We start from the raw sequence: 17,081 nt of genomic DNA on the forward strand, positions 1-17,081 counted from the left end.
AACCTCAGTCTGTTGCCGTGGCAACGCCGAACGATCTGTACAATGTGTGTACTATACTACAATCCAACATATGTACCATAGATGGTAACAGAATCTTTTCAGCTGACTTTTGGTTTGCCTTTTCATACCTTAAAGGCTTTTTGCGGCTGCCATGACAATGGGAAACGAGACTGACAAGTGGGGCAACTGCGTAACAAACATCAACTTATTATGCAAATTGTTATTCTGCGAATGGAGCTGAAGAGCTTCGAACCCATCAAATCCTATTACCTCAAATAAAAAAACGCCTTGTGGGCCACTCGCCGTCCATCGATTTCGTTGTGAGTTTTGTGCAACAAGCAATTTAACGCATTAGCGCCACTTGTTCTCCTACTGCCAGAACAGGCAATAAAAATGTAGCGCTTTGTAGTTCGGTTTTGGGTCTGGTTTGGATTCTAGTTGGTGGTTTTGGTTTGGGTTTCGGCCACCAGTCCGTTTCGTATGGAAAATACGCGAATGTGCTGCACTGAAACTGTTTGTGATTCAATTAGATAGTTAAATGTTTCCCAAGTGGGTTTTGATGGGGTTAGGTTTCGTTTTCTGTTTCGGTTTCGGTTTCGCCTTGCATTTCAATTACATTCAGTAATCGTTTAACATTATGCGAGTATCTGCTCTTTTTGAAGCTGCCGTCTGTTTTCTTCTGGGCTGAACAAAAGCAAAATCCCTTTAAATTGAACTATTGAAAAGGAGCTGAAGAAGTGAAAGAGATATTGATATGATTTGAGAGCTTTTGAAAGGATTCGCATTTTTTGCGATTTTGCACCTCTCACCCATCGCCACCCAGCCTTTGGCGAGGCTAAGTAATAAGTACACCCACATTAGTATGAATTCGTGCAAGGCGAACCAACCATTGGTTGAATGGAATCGGACTCTCAGCTTTGCATAAATAATGCGACCGCGAGCATAATGGAATGCAAATTCCCTTTTAGGACTTTTCTAATGATATTACCAGCACATTTTCGCAGGCGAATTAGTATTTGTTCAAGCAAATTAATGTTAATTTTCAGTTAAATTATTTGCCAAAACCTTTGAGGTAAAGTTAAATACCTTGAGGTCATAAATACAGCTGCTGCTTCGAAATACAGGGCTTATATTTTGATTACTTACCACAATTCCAAGGTAAGAGCGCCAGATGAAGTGTCGCCTGGTTAGCTTTATTCAAGTCAACTACTTTTTGATTTTGCAATTTCACAAAAGATTTTCCACATTTATTTACAGATGTCATAGACACAAACCAAAACCAATAACATGAATTGTTCATCTATTAATAAAGTGAGCTTTAAACAGCTTAGAAAGAGAAATTCCATGACTCGTTTAATTGAACTACTCAAACGAATAGCACAAATATATACGCAGATATATTTATCGGATATACACCGACTGTATTTACAGACTTGGCTTAGCCTAGATGTTTACAACAGTTAAAACTTACAGCTCTTCGATGGTTAAAGTGTCGATAGATTCCTCTATATATCGTATATACATACAAATTCAATTTATTGGTAAGTTCTTGGTAAGTTCTTACTTCTTGCTGAAGTATTTTCTTTTGACAACCGGAAATTCGACTTTGCAGTAGGGTGGGTCAAAAGTATAAATAAGGAGAAAAATAACATTTGGACAAATATTAAGTTGAAACAAACTTAATTTAGGTAGAAGGTCTATAAAGACAAATAAATAAATAATATTTGGATAAAATTAGCGATGGAAACTGAGAATTAAAATTAGGTTAAAAAAAAGTTAGCAATTAATTTAGTAAAAACGAATATAAAGATAACAATTAAATCAATGTTGAGCCTACATATTTTAAATACATTTCTCAAATGATACTTAATTTAATTTCAATGCGATTGAGTATGTTGAATAATATAATCGATTTTTTCAGTGCCCAATATCGACCCACCCTGCTTTGCATACATGTTTCATCGTTTTTTAGTAGTGAGTGTGGGTGTATGTACAGGACAGAGCAAGCAATGGCAAATTGCATTTCCGCCGCAGCGAAACGAAGAGCCAGAGCCAGGATTCACAATCCGTTCGAGTGGCAGGACGAAACGGGCCAACATCACAGCTGTTTGGGACTGTGCTCCACGGGATTATTGTCCTCGTCGCAGGAGATGTATTTGATTTTCACGCGCTGCCGCTCGCCGACACTGTTGTTGATGGAGAGACAAAGCGGCGAGCTGTTCCCGTCCGCCGGCCGCTCCATGATGCACTCGACGCCCACGCGACTGGCTCCGTCCACCACCTTCAGTGGCTGCGGCGTCCTCGAATCCCGCCCAGAGTTGGTGAGCGGCGCCTGCTGGATCTGGGTCTCCATCGTGCTGCGCTTCCACTGGCTTTTGTTCTCCGCTGCGGAAGGTTGCGGGGGTAGTGGTATGTGGTGAGACAAGAGCAACTGGGTCTGGGGCTGGGCCTTGTCGGCCAGGATGGTCTGGATGGTCTGGGTGTTCTGGGTGGTCTGGGTGGTCTGGGGGGAGGAGGTGGGGAGCGAGTGGGCGACGGTGTACCCACCTCTTGTGTGCCGGTGCGAGCTGTTCTTGTTGGTCAGCCGGCTCTTCGGCGAATCGAATCTGTGGCGGTTGAGGCCCACACAGCAGCAGCAGATGATGCGTTGGAAGTACATACGGAACCTGCGAGCAAACGGTAGATAATATCTTATATATCTTATATATATCTTACACTACGATTCGTCACTCCAATTACCTCTTGTTCATCCAGTAGTAGATGAGCGGATTGACCATGGCATTGGACATGGCCAGCCAGTAGAAGCCGAGGTACATGTGCTGCACGTACTTCGTGGATGCCACCTGGTTGTTGTGGTAGGCGTAGATGAAGAACAGGTGGTACGGCAGCCAGCAGATGGCGAAGATGGACACGATGGCGATGAACATGCGTACCACCTTCCGCTTCGACTTCATCGACTCCATCTGGCGATCCGTGTTCTCGCCGATCGATCGACTGCCCCAAAGGACGCGGCCCATCAGGGAGTAGCAGATGAGCATCACTATCATGGGAACGCCGTAGGTCAGTACCAGGATGATCAGGTTGTACCTAAATAATATATTGAGTTCAATTGTTCAATCGTTTTTAAGTTTTCCCAGTTTGTGTGTAAGAAACAAGACTAAAAGACCTTTAACTGAGAAAACGTTTGGAATTTTTTAGTTTTAAAAACCTACTTTTAGCTTTTTTGATACTGTAAAATATGTTTGAAACTAACAAAACGAAGGGGATTTTGTAACTTCTATGTTTTCTAGTTTTAATGGTAGCTTTTAAACTGAGAAAATGTTTGAAATTATTTTTATTTAAAAACCAACCTTATAAGTATTATAGTAAATATTACAGTAAGTATTTTGGGTTTAAAAAATATAAAACTCATCACTAAACATCTTTGTTTTAGTTAAATATTTTAAAAACATTTGTTCTTTGCTAAAGGTTCCCATAAACTTACGCATAGTCCGCCATCGAAGTGGGATATCTTCCATCAGGCCACATCATGAAACAAACTGTCCGCGACTTTCCATTATAATAGCTGCAAAAGGTCAATTTCAATAGGTTAATACCTCTGCCCATTAAAGTGCTCATATTTAAGTTCAGGAAACGGATAAATCAAAATTTCAACATTTAATTACGCCCCAGAGTTTCCCCAAACATAAAAAGCTGTCAAGTTTCACGCCTCAGCAGGTCTAAGTACATACTAAGGAAGTGGCAGAAAGGAAGTTACCTTTTATCATCAAATTGAAAACTTAATTTGCCAAATTATGAAGTATTTCATAACTCAGCGTTGCCGAGCACTTAAAAGGGCCGTTGTCCCCGGTTCCCACAACCCCGCACCTGTCTGCTTACCGCCATTTTTCCGTCCATTAATAACACGAAAACTGGTAGACAGGTCATAATTTGACCAACGATGTTTATAGGCGAACCCTCGGAGGAAAAAGGGGTGTATTTCGCGCCAGAATCGATTGATTCATTTCGTAATGGATTGTTGTTATTGAGCTATTTGGTTAGAAATAGCTTTAAGCCTCGCATAACTTGGTTTGACACGCTCGCCAATAACTTTATTTTGAACAAATTTGCCAAGTAATTAAACAACTTTATGCAGAACGGTGCAGAAAGTTTTAGTTTTTCGTAATTTAAGAAACATTTGATTAAAGAAAAATAACAAATTAGTAAAGGTAAACTTGTAAATAAAAATTTCCTGCGTTTACCCTATTTTATTTTATTGACTTAAGCCAAAGCCCCTAAAATACTCTATAACGAGTGTGTTACAAAATCTTGGATAAAGCATACCGGCAATAAATGAAAACCCCTTTTTATATCAGATATCCCTGGGCTAATCTGTGCTTTCCTGGTAAATTTTGTATTGTAGCAGATTTTTATTTCCTTCGGTGGTCCTTCCAATTTATATTTTTCCTCGAAACTCTCCCACTCGACCATATATCCCCACTTGCACTCCCTTCTAAATGTCCTTGTCAGAATTTGCCATCGTTTGAATCTCGTTTTGCTCTGCCCTGGCCATTCTTTATCACAATTTGATATATGAACTTGCCATCTTTATTATGCCCGAAGTCTGTTACCCTGGGAGACCTTTTATCCCGACTAGGGCTTTGCTTGCCGAGCGTCTAAATAAAAAATGCTTCAATTCTATTAAACAGGACACCAGCCCGGTTCAGGACTCCAGAAATACACCGTCCCAATGTAGCGAATTTGCGTAAAAAATTCACATGAAGCCGTGGGAGCAGAGGTGACGATGTGATTTAGATGGATGTGGATGCTTATATCAACACCGAAAATGGCCGACAAAAAACAAAAAGGAAACATGCAAAAATATGGAAGTATTTCTGGGAAGGTGGAAGGAATTTCACTTTATATTTGTTTGGCCTCTCAAATCGATACAGAAGCCGCGGGAGATGCTTCACTACCACTCCGCAGGGAGCCCGGCTTACAAACTTGTTTATGCTTGGCATCTTGTGTTTCACGTTAGGATTAAACTGAAACAAAGGGATTTTCTAGATTGCTGCACCGAAGCTTGCAATACCCTAGAGAAGCCATAGATTAACAGGCGTATTGTTAAGCTTTAATATTTTTATTGGCTTTGTAAATGTTCCATCCTCAAGATAAAACTAACTTTGGCTTATGGGTGCCATTTAGCAGGCCAAATTTTAGCAACATAGGTCGAGCTCTATAATCTATGTATATTACTGAACCATGTATTAACCTGTAGAGAAGAACTTTTTATTTATAGTAAAAGAAGCTTTTGAAAACCGAAGTAAGTTTAACAGAACTGGAGATAAAACACAAACTTGACTTAAAAACAGGTGAAAAACACAAAATTTCTGAATCAGGGACATCAACTGCACCGGATAACCAAACTTTCATATCTGGACGATATTGTCGATTTAATTTTGTAAGCCAGTGGTGTTAGTTAATAGAACAGGGACGGGATATAGCGTAATTCTCTTTAAATCTTTAAAAATCATTTATTTTCTTGTATCATAAAACTGATCGGGTCAAAAACCCTTGCCTATTTTAAAGTATTTGGTTAAACAATAATTTATGTTTATATTATAAGCACCCAAATAAAAATTGTTGTCATAGAAACTAAAATTGGATGAAATGAATTTAAGCTTTTGGGTATGAAAAATTTCTTTACAAGATGAGTATTAAATTTATACCATAAAAAATAAAACTAAAAAGTATTATTTGGTTTTGAACTATATATGCTGTCAATACTTTATATTCCAGACACACTTATTGAAACTAAACTTTCAGTTATTTTTGGGTGTAAAATAAAGAAAACATTTAAAGATATTCCTGTATTAAACCTATTCAACCTTTAAACCTATAAACCTTTCAATTTTACGGTTTTTTTTCATACTATGCCTATGTTTTGATGCCCAACAAAGAGTAAGACTACCCGCTCAACGTCTGCGGCACTTGCCCACTTACTGCTTAGTCATGATGCTGGAGTAGAGCAGACAGGGCGCCGACAGCACACAGCTGAGTGCCCAGATCAGGACCAGGATGATGCGCACCTTCCGACGCGACGTGCGGCGCTTCAGCGGATGCACAATTGCGATGTATCTGCAGGATGGCAGGAAGCGGATGTGCCGACGCACAGATTAGATGACGCCGAAGGTATTTCGGTGAGTGGAAGAGGGAGAGGGAGTGGGCACTTACCTATCGAAACTGATGGCCACGAGCGTGAAGACCGAGGTGGAGACCGTGACGTTGGCCACGAAATTGTTGATTGTGCAATAAATCGATCCGAATGGCCAATCCGAATTCAGCATGAATATAAAGTTGAAGACGCAGTTCAGCGACGACATCAGCAGGTCGGCGATGCTCAGGTTCAGCAGGAAGTAATTTGTGACCGTCCTCATGCTGCGATGTCCTGCGGAGGCAGATGGCGAAAAAAAAGCACAGAATTAGGGGAAAACACGGAGAAGGACAAGAAAATGGGAAGGACGTGATGGCCAAGACAAAAATCGTTACATATTAGGGAGATGGAATGTGCTGGCTACAGCCAATGCGGTCTATACGTGCTGTTCTCACATTTTAAAGCGGCTTGCTCGGATCGACCATCGACGAAGCTTACCTGTTACAATCCAGAGTACAATACCATTGCCGGCAATGGCCACAAACATCATCAGGCCGAAAATGATGGCCCAAATCGTTTTCTGCTCCCATGGCAACTCGTACGGTCGTGTCGGCGATGGAAACAGGCACTCGGTTAGAAAGTCTCTGTGGGCGAATCCAGAACAGACACAATGTTTATTGCAAAAAGTTCTTAATTGTTAAATCAGGAGCGGCTGGTGAAAAGAAATTCAGAGGAAACAAATGTAAGGAACGTAAAGTATTTTAAATATGTATATCGCCTTACCAATAATTTTTTAATAAACTCTTTAAAATGTATACCATCCAATAATATTAAAGAAACATATCTGACGCATGTTTACATTTCCATTTCTAAATGTTTAGATACCTTTTTTTGCAGAGCAATGCACGAAACAATTTATACAAATGTACAGCAGTCATAAAACTGATTGAAAGGTTATTTAAACTCTAAGACTTTTCGGCTTTGCCACACATACTCTTAAATTAAACGCATATTTAACAAAGAGTATCTCTTTGAAGAATAACTGACTTTAAGCTAACTTTTTTTCGGCCACCCTTCAGGGCAAACAATATTTGGCAAATTCAATCACAGAATGGCTGAAAGTTTGCGATTTGACAAACCTTTTCAGAGCTGCGTGTGCGTCTGTCTATGCCGAAGCAATAACAATAGGAAATCAATGAAGCACAAGCTGCTGGGCGAAAAGTCCTTAAAGGAATCTTGCCAGAAAATAAGTGTCCTTATCGACATTGAAGCAGCAGAAGAACTAGCAGAAATCCTGCGGTAATCTCGTTGGAATGACATCCGTTGGCCAGCGAAAACGGTAAGGAGGATCGGAATGGTTGTTCTGTGAAACTTGGGATCCGATTATCATTTCAGCCAATGAACATGTCGCTAATTATTACGAACGGTGTCTTTTTCTTTTGAACGTTGTTGGTGGGCTTCCTTTTGATTAGCTTGTGGTTGCATGAATGGTAAATACCATTAATTAGAGGAACGTTGTTCGGTGATTGCCATGAACTAATCCGCTGACTGCTCCCGATTCCCATTGCCAGTCGGTTCGCTTTGGTCTGAGTGCCACAGGGCGTATGAGCAATGTCAATGAGCCATGCCTCGTCTGCTTTTCTACTTGCGACGGCCTGTTCAAAATGCAGCAGACACAATTCCAACGAAAATTCAATAAACGAATTGTTCACATTCATCCATTTTCATTCCCATTGCCAGTTGTCTCTCAGGCATCAAATTTCCCACTTTCCTTTTATGTATCTGTAAGCATGATTGATGCCCTGATTGATTGGTATTGTTTGGGCCACAAAATGTTCGACTAGCCGACCATCAACAATACTTTGAAACTAATTGGGTCCTGTGGTACCACAAGACCGATAGGATTAAATTATGAAACATTTTGCTGTCGACGTCTTGAAATTGTTGCATGTTTTCAGGCTTCTTGTTTTACACATTTCACTTTCGAGTGTTGACAAATGAAATTTTGGTTTGTTGAAATTTACCACTTTAAGTTCATATCAATAAACTCGAAACAAACTTGTGGTCGGTAAACTTTTTAATTTTTTTAACCAATTGATTATGTAGTTGTGTATGTGTTTCTGAATGGAATAAAAACCAGAACAGTTTAATTTAAATACGGAGGGGGGCTTTCTGCACATCGCATTTACTTGAAAATAGTATTAAAGAAATTGTTAGAATGGTTTTTTATCTTCACGCCAAAGCCAAAGAATATGAGGATAGCCGAAAAGTAGTTTAGATCAATCAAATTAATCTATAGTTTAAATATTAAAATTAGTTTATTTGTTTTTTTTTTGCAAGTCTTTTTACAAACTGTGTATACTAAACGTTTTAGAGCGTGCCCTATAATTATAGGCATATCGCATTTCCAGTCAAGCTTTTGCCCATAAATGCGCTTACATTTAGCTACAATTCGTTTGTATGTTTTGCTGACGGCTCGATATATATCACATTACATCCCATTTATTTATTTGCGATTGGTTTATCGATTTCACATTTAATTAGACATTTAGCGCTGTGCAGAAACAAACAAGAACCTCATTAATTACATAGACATTAGCGCTGGCTAACAATGGTTTATAATCAGTATCTGGCATATGCCATGTAATACCCAAATATAAACTTTGTTTTTGAAAAGCGGGGCTAAATAGGTTTACGTAAAATATGTGCTAATTTAACTGCCATTGCCATATCAGTTATTATTTATATGCACGAATTTAAATGGACTGTAATTAGCATTTTCATTTCATTGACGGGAATTTATGCACGCATTTAAATTGGCTCAATGCACGCCAAATGCGGAAAGCATTTCCGAATATTTTTCATATGCATTTGCATATTTACCCAACTTTCTTTAAAGTTAACAAACAACTCACCCACCTTTTAAACGGACAATTTTGCGTTGCCTACCTTTTGAGCTTCCCAACTTTGGCCGTTTTTCTATTATGATAATTGCTGTTGTCTGAAGAACTTTTGGCTTATAACAAACGTTGGCAAGAAACTTGCCAGCAGATTTATGGCCTCGTGCGATTGCAGTTGACTTTAAAAGAGCCAGGCCAACGGAGAACAAAGAAGGGAAGCCAAGTACCGCCTTGGGGTGGTGTACGTTTTCAGCCTAATTTAAGCAAATTTAACTTGATTAACGTAATTTATATTTTTCCTTTTTTGTTCCTCGCTTTGGCTGCCTAATTAAGTTTGATGCCATTATAAATCCGTGCTAAACTTCAGTTTGTTCCTGTTATTATAATAATCATCATTCACGGACGGAAGTGTTTCGGCATAAAAAGTGAACTAATTACTTCCGTTGGGAAGTGTTCGACCATTTTTTCGTAGTATAGTACTTATAATTTGTGTTTGCGTTTACCAGAACTTCAACCAATGACAGTGGGGAACCTCGGACGTTTTCCCCCAACAAATTTGGATGTAATAACTGCCGGAATTTGGCATGGCTTTCCTTCCGTAATATTTTTGGCCCTGAGAAATTTTCTGGGGAAAAAGAGAATTCCGTAAATTTCTATTAAATTGTGCAGCGCATTTGGCACGCAAGAGAATTGGTTTTTTTTTTCGCAAAAGTCCCAAAAGTGTCAGCTGCTTTGATTCGTTAAAGTAAAGGAACGTCGTGTGGCTTTCCGACGGAAGTCCCAGAATCAAAATGTTTGAATTACATTTTTTGCAACTGCGATTTCCTACTGATTGAATTGATTTCATGGTTGTTTACTTTCTCTATATGTAAGTGCACACATTCCATTTTGCCGACACACAAGCTTCCACTTAAACGATTTGTCCTTATGTGTAAATTATGAACCCAGGATGGTAGTTATTATAAATCAATGAGCAATTATTTGAATCAACACATTCGGCATGAGCGAAGCCATGCAAAATTATATTCATTTGCTATTTGAATTTGCATTTATTAAACGACTTAATACAATCCTAATTTGTAGTAGTCACAAATAAAGTGAATTATGAATTGAGTTGTCCCCGCTAATTAGAAACATTTAAGAAATTACCATCGATTAGAGTTCAACCTTCGGTAATTTCCTGTTCAAGGGTGGTCAAGCAAATTGCCAGTCATTAGGCGATAGGCCGAAGAGTTTATCGTCGCACTCGAGAAGGTGAACTACGTACATTAACTTAGTTAATAGACGTCGACCCCCCGTTTAAGCCCCCCGGGGGCCTTGTTACCCCTTTAGCCCCCTTCGGGGTACTGGCAAATTGCGCACTATTGCGCACTATTTGCCAGGAGCTGCTTCAGTTCACATGTTTCGCATTCGCAACTCGCGCTTTATTATATGCCACTGAATATTTTATGCACGACGAACCGGCGATGCAATCCAAATTGGCGGTATTGCGGCCACTTTACTTCGCAAGCTATATTTCTACCTTCTCCGATTCTCCGGTTGCCTGGTTCACCGGTACCTTTGGCTTCCTTTACCAGTCTGCTGACTGCACAAGTAAGAGGTCGAGCCCAGGGTAGAACCAGGTCCTCAATCCCCCGTTCTCTGCCTGTGCCTGTGGCTGGCGCTGTGCAAGGAACACTTTGAGCAAGCGGCACGCAGGTTGCAAGTTGGACCGCCGTGTTTATAGTTCAGGCGGTAACTTGTGCTGCCAACGGCAGTTGCCAAAGTCGCAAAAGTCGCAAAAGTTACGGAGCTGCAAGTGTCACGTAACTTAAAGGCTCTCAGCATAAAGTCGCTGAAATACTAATTTACTCGGGCGACGAAGCTGAATTGAGGGGGATCTAAGTGCTCGGTAATTGGATTTCTTCTAGACTCTAGATGCATATTTTTAATTCTGTCTCGCCTTTTTTTACTCCGTGGCTAACAGACAACTTAAAAAAAATTGCTTGATATTCAATGAAAGAACTCACCGAAGTGATCGAAATAATCATTTAAACGCGTCACAAATAAAACTGTTGTCCACAATGTGCATAAAAACAAGCAGCGTTTAAAACAAATATAACTCTGTTCACTCTTGCCCACAAAAAAATATGTAATTTGTAAGTTTGTCAGAAGCAACAGCTTGTAAAAGCTTTAAACTCTTTTAAATATTAAATACATTAAAGCCTAAACATTTTTAAGGATGTTCTTTCAGTTACAGAAGGGCATATATTTCGGAAATAATTTATTAAGCTCGCCCAAATATTTGATTTATTTTCTTGCAGTGCAGGCCTGGCTCATGTGAGCGGTGACACAACCAGCAGATAAGTAAGGTCTAAAGTTCATCGATGCCTGACAAATGGTAGCTGTCACAAACACCTACCCCTACCATCCTCCCACCAGAATTATCATCGTAGACAGGGCAAAAACAATGCTGTGGGGCAGGCACTCGACGGCACTTCGACACGACTCGCAAATGAGGCCATTTTCAATTTCAGAATTTATGTACGTAGGCGGTCACGGTACCCCCAAAATCCCCCGGTCTTTGGGTCCTGGAATCCTTGCCATTGCCGCATCCTGCACACATGCACTTGGCAGAGCATTCGAGAGTGTTGATGACGATGTTGGCAGGACAATGCGTAAATGAAACTTTCCATGTCGTTTGCCATGGACTGGCCATTAAATATTCATGCCTCTGTCCGAATATCCGTTTCATTGGCGGCCTTGCTGTTATTATAGCTGCCAGTCGCCCGAAAACCTGGCTGCAAATTCCTCCTCACACACTGGGGACTTGTTTTATGTTTGGCGAGAAAAAGTTAATTGAAAAATTTGTCATATGCAAATTACTCAACTTGAACAGAATGTACCCTTCTCGGCCAGTCCCCTTTTGAAATGGCCGGCATTATTTCAGCTCATCCATCCAAGGCTCCTGAGCACTTTATACTGAGCTGGGGCTTAGCCATCGATGAATAGACATAAACAATCTGTTCCTAACTGCGTCACGCAGGAGTCGTCCTTTTGGCTTCCTTATGCCTTCTTTCCGGACCTAATCCAAACAATTTCTTTCGACTTTCAACCGGAATGTTACAGTTGGTGGCGTCTCGAAGGAGTTACTTGGCTTTCTTGGCTGGCTACCAGGGCCATTTTGAACACTGGCTAGATAAATTACACCCTTTGATTAACCCCTCAAAAAAAAACGATAAGTATTGTACAAAATAATTTAGGGATGAACAAAAATATCTTAAAGAAACACTAGTTTCTGAACTTTAAACAATGTAAACTTAAACTGATAATAAAATGTTATATATTGATTATAGATTATAAATTTTAATTTTAGAGTTAAGTTTAAAAATACAAAATTTCATTGTGCCACACTATCTGTATTATGATCATCTTATCGTCAACAAACTTCTTGCAAGGGCATTGCAAATTCGATGATTTCCAATGTCGATGAGCGCGTCTTGTTTTTATGAGAACCATCCGTTCTGATTGGATTTGAGCCTGGCCATAAAAATGGCAAAGCCCCGATGGACACCAACTGCAGCAACAACTACAGGCAGGACACGGCCTAATGTCGGTGTGTCCTTTGTTGTGCTGTGCTGTTATCATTGGCCAAATATCAAAATCAATAAGCGTACGAAACACCATAAACATCAAATTCAAAAGGATATGGTCTCTTTAAATCGACTGGAGCAAACGATTGTATCGGCTTGCAATAAACCCTCGCATTGCGAATACGCCACGTGGGCCGCTTCCATGCGCCTCCACGGACTCAAGTGTGTGCACAAATCCCATACGCGTGACACTGTCAAGTTCTCTCCATCAATAATCCATGGGAAATGTCCGAGACATTTCCCTTGATTGAAGCAAACATAATGAGCTTAACTCGAGACAAGCTACAGGCAATTCACCTGCTCAACAGCCCCTGGTCAAACAAGGGTCATACATAGTGAAAAAGTTTAGGTTTCTAAAGAATTTCCTCAATTAGTTAACAAAAGCAGATCTTATAATCTTAAACACAATGAAGGAAGATTTAAAGTTGAATGAGTTAAAATAAAATTGGATGCTGAACAAAAATAACAACAATATAATTTTAGCAAGAATTAATTGATGACATAGTGAAAATACAACAAACACATTCATTTGAATCTAAAAATTTTTGTTTACTTAAGCACAGTGTTTACTCAATTGGCTAAGAAAATATTGTCTTAAGGTAGCAAAAGTACTTTGTTTACTCAATTGGCTAAGAAAATATTGTCTTAAGGTAGCAAAAGTACTTTGTTAATATATCTAAGTTGGAAACAATTTTTGAACGATTTAAAAAGGAAAAAGATTGTAAAATAAAAAGAAATTAGTTAATTATCCTAAACAAAGAAGAAGTTTAAACACAAAAATGCGCGTAATGAGTCTACTTTTCTGATTGCCTTTACAAAACAACTACATTTCTGACTAGTACAATCAGTTAAGGTAATTAAGTTAAACATGACCTTACTTTCTTTCTGTCGCACCTTTTCACTTTCTCTTTGGCTGGCATTCACAAAAGAGCATTAAATCTCGAGGCTTAGGACCCAACTATAGAACATCGAACAACAACTGCAACGCCGCTTTGTTGTGTGTCAAAGTTTTTCAAGGATTTAGTTCGGTTGGGCAACCGAGAGCTTTGCATTTGTCGGAATTTAATTATTTTTTTCGCTTTTGCCCCTTTTTTGTAGTTTGTCACCTAAGGCGGGATGTGGGGAGGAAAAAATTAGTAAAATTGTGTGTATGAGTTTGAAAAAGTCATTTTAGCTTATTGTGGCACTAGAACACTTATTCTACGTTAAATGAAAGTGAATAATTACATTGCAGCTTTTATTTTTCACAGCAAAAGCATCATTAATGACTTTAAATTAAATGTTTAAAATAAGAAAGGGGAAAAAAGAGCGCTTTAGGTTGAATTTAAAGTTACTCCATCGGTTGTATTTATTTATTCTTCAAACAAATTTGATTGAAGGCGATCTTGTAGTCAAAATCTCTTCTTTGGAAAATACTATTCACTATAAAATATAGTTTTTAGCGACTTCGATTTTTGAGTTCAGACTTAATATTCAATCATCAAGTGAGGTAACGGCTTTCATGAGGCAATATGGACTATAACATTTAACTAAAAGTCATCTTAGTTTACATTTTCATTAAATCTGGCGATTGTCAGCATTACAGTCAACCCCAAAGTAATTCGGCTTGGGATTCAAGTAAGCCTGAAACCTGACCAACTTATGGTGTGGGCCTTTTTTAAACTAACTATTATATTTTTTCTTTTCTACCCGTTTATTAATATAAAAGTTTTTAAGCTACCAATTTGAATCTCATTTTATCTATTTTTATTTTATTGCTTAACTCCTTTCAAAAGCTTATTTGCAAAAAACGTTAAAATTAAAGCACAAGCTGTTAGACAAAGAGAATAAAAAGCGTATACAGCATTATCTCCCTCTCAAAATTTTCCATCGAAAAACAATTGAAGGACATCCGAACAAACAAAAGCCCATGGAATGAGGTTCAGAACAATTCAATTTAAGGGTTTAATTAACCAGGCGCAGACTAAAGACTAAAATTGATAGATTGATCAAATTAAGGCAATGTCAAGTCCGACCGATTGGCCTCCTTCTTCTGTTTTTATTATTTTTGCAATGCTGCAAACTTTTGAATTATTACGCAATAGTCGTAGTTACAGCCAGCTCGGTAATTTAACTTTGCGGTTAGCTTTGGTCCGAAAGGAAAAACGATTATTAATAGCTCAAACGTTTAAAATTCTTAAAAAGCGGACCGTAATTACGATGATTAAAAACATATTAACAACGCGTTATATGTGGCTTTATCAAATCATTTGATCGCCTTAAGGACCAATTCATTCTGTTAATTATCACTGGTCTCGTTGTTTGGTTGTTGGTGTAGTTCAATTCGAATTCATGTGGTCTTTGACTAATTAAGCTCGCTTAATGTAGCACTTCTAATGATTGGTAAACTAAACAATGAGGATGAAATGTATTGTTATTAATCGATGTTAGTTCTATCTGGTGTAACAAAGGGCTTTAATTGCGCCAAAAACTATAAAACGATTGCGGTCAGTTTTCAATAATGCTTTCAACACGTTGACTGCCCTTAACGGCAGTTTTAAAAAAAAAAACGAGTACACACATATGTGCACAATACTTTAAAATAAATAACAATAATATATAAATTCAGCAAAAAAATATCCCTTAAATCCATTTAATTAAGTATTTGATTGATTATATAAAAATGCAATCTATTTTCTTGTTTGCAGTATTTTTTGTCGCACTGCTTTACAAATATGTCATTTTAATCACGTTGTTGCATTTAATAGTGAAATTTTTTTAAATTTAAAGTTCGCAGTCGTACAGCGCATGGACGTAATTAATAAATAACAATAAGGCCCAGCAGAAAAAAAGTGTGAAAACGCCCTTTAAGCATTTCATAGGCCTGCGTGACCTAAGCCAATATGTTTACCCAAAAAAAAATCTGATTAAACGTAAACAAATTTACCCGCTCTAAAGCGCTAAGTAAGGGTCTTAAAAATTTTAGAAAAAAAACACACTCAGAAATATTTCACTTATGTAAATTGAAGTTGATAATCTAATAAGATTAGTTAAATAATAGTAGTTCGGGCCACTAAAAGTATGAAGGAAAATTTATATTATTATTTTACATTTTCTTAAAGAAATATATAAAATAAATGTTATACCATTTTAAAATTGTAGGTAAGTTCTAATTGATATTAAAAAATATCAAATTTGTTATTTCTGAAAACTTGTAATTAGCTATGAATTTGATGGCACTTTACTAGTAGTTTTTTTTATTCCAGCAAAGCGACCTAACGAAACGGCAAACACGTTTATCAGCTGCCAAGCCACGCAAACTTTAATCAATTTAGGAGCCAGCCGCGAATAATCTGTTGGCCCTCATCAGCGGCAAGTTCGCGGGTTCCGCCAATGGATCCAAGCCCTACTGTTTATTTTGCATAACTTTGGGAAGGGAGCTAGAGGAGGGATTCCGGGCAAACAAGTCAAAGTCTACCGAGAACTCGAGTCGCCTGTAATTAAGAATAAACTCACTTGGCCTCGTTGATGCTCTGGAGATTATCCCGGTTCTCGATGATGCTCGACAGGAGGCTGACCACCTCAGTTCGGTTAAGACTGCCCAGCAGAGTGGTGTTCACAATGCTGTTCAGCTCGAAGCGCCGGACGGCGAGGATGGTGCAGTTGACCAGCAGCTCGGTGTCCACAATTTCCGACATTTTCCAGTCTGTTATCAGGGTGGGCGGTATGTTGCTTAATGATCCCGCTGCACTCTTGCACCATTTAATGAAGCGGAGCCATAGAAACCATTCGGCTGACAGATTTTTCTCAGAAAAATTCTCCGTAATAGCCAAGCTTTTACTTGTGCCACTTCTTGTTTGGTCTTGATCCTCTTTTGTTTGGCTCTTTCGAGGGATATTTCCTTTTGTTTTCAGTCAACGGCCAGCCACATGCATTCCGTTTTTAATTTGGAGTCTTGGTCAATGACAAGTTGCACTTAAGACTGCATGTGGCCAGATGGCGTCATTTGGCTGAGACACTTTTTTTGATTTTTGTTTAAATTAAATTAGCACCAAAGCTGGCGAAAATCATTTTTTTCTTTATTTTTTTTTTAATTTAATTTATTTTGTTTAACTCAATTTATTTTATTTTATCTAAAAAGTTCTTCCTAACGCTACAAGTATACAACTTGTAATTTAATGCGCTGTTACACAATTTAATTTAGTTTTATAATTCAAACCGAGGTGTATTTATTAGAGAGCTATTTATTATGTATTTTTTGTATCCGGAATTTAAATTAAATATTTATATTATTTTAATAAATAACTAAACATAGTTTCACTGCATTAACAGCCGTTATTTGCTTTAAGAACAATTAACATTTTAGCCACTCAAACCGTAACAATAGTAACTTGTTAATTATTCAGAAACCATTTCATTTCATTTTCTATTAACAAA

The 17,081-nt window shown here is 38.3% G+C and overlaps 1 protein-coding gene across 2 annotated transcripts; it reads right to left on the reverse strand.

Annotated features, from left to right (window-relative positions):
• Positions 1–1,847: 1,847 nt before the first annotated feature.
• On the reverse strand, positions 1,848–16,758 carry LOC128263848 (tachykinin-like peptides receptor 86C). 2 transcript variants are annotated; one of them, XM_052999123.1, is made up of 8 exons: positions 16,161–16,758; positions 6,632–6,777; positions 6,214–6,427; positions 5,983–6,117; positions 3,485–3,565; positions 2,740–3,087; positions 2,548–2,666; positions 1,848–2,385 (listed from the first exon to the last, which is right to left on the reverse strand). In XM_052999123.1, exons 1-8 carry the CDS (start codon positions 16,340–16,342, stop codon positions 2,099–2,101), a joined length of 1,512 nt encoding a protein of 503 aa, XP_052855083.1. In that variant the 5' UTR covers positions 16,343–16,758; the 3' UTR covers positions 1,848–2,098. The 2 variants fall into 2 exon arrangements, with proteins under 2 accessions (XP_052855083.1, XP_052855082.1); XM_052999122.1 differs by having other exon boundaries at positions 1,848–2,666.
• Between the last annotated feature and the right edge of the window lie 323 nt (positions 16,759–17,081).

Source organism: Drosophila gunungcola, chromosome 3R (assembly GCF_025200985.1).
Source record: "Drosophila gunungcola strain Sukarami chromosome 3R, Dgunungcola_SK_2, whole genome shotgun sequence".
In the NCBI taxonomy this organism is placed as follows: Eukaryota; Metazoa; Arthropoda; class Insecta; order Diptera; family Drosophilidae; genus Drosophila; species Drosophila gunungcola.

Excerpts from the sequence above, each read along its gene's own strand:
- LOC128263848 (XM_052999122.1), bottom strand. The coding sequence starts at position 16,342 with ATGTCGGAAATTGTGGACACCGAGCTGCTGGTCAACTGCACCATCCTC. Across the intron at positions 6,778-16,160 it reads CAGAGCATCAACGAGGCCAA|AGACTTTCTAACCGAGTGCC; the intron begins GTGAGTTTATTC and ends ATTCGCCCACAG. Across the intron at positions 6,428-6,631 it reads TGTACTCTGGATTGTAACAG|GACATCGCAGCATGAGGACG; the intron begins GTAAGCTTCGTC and ends CTGCCTCCGCAG.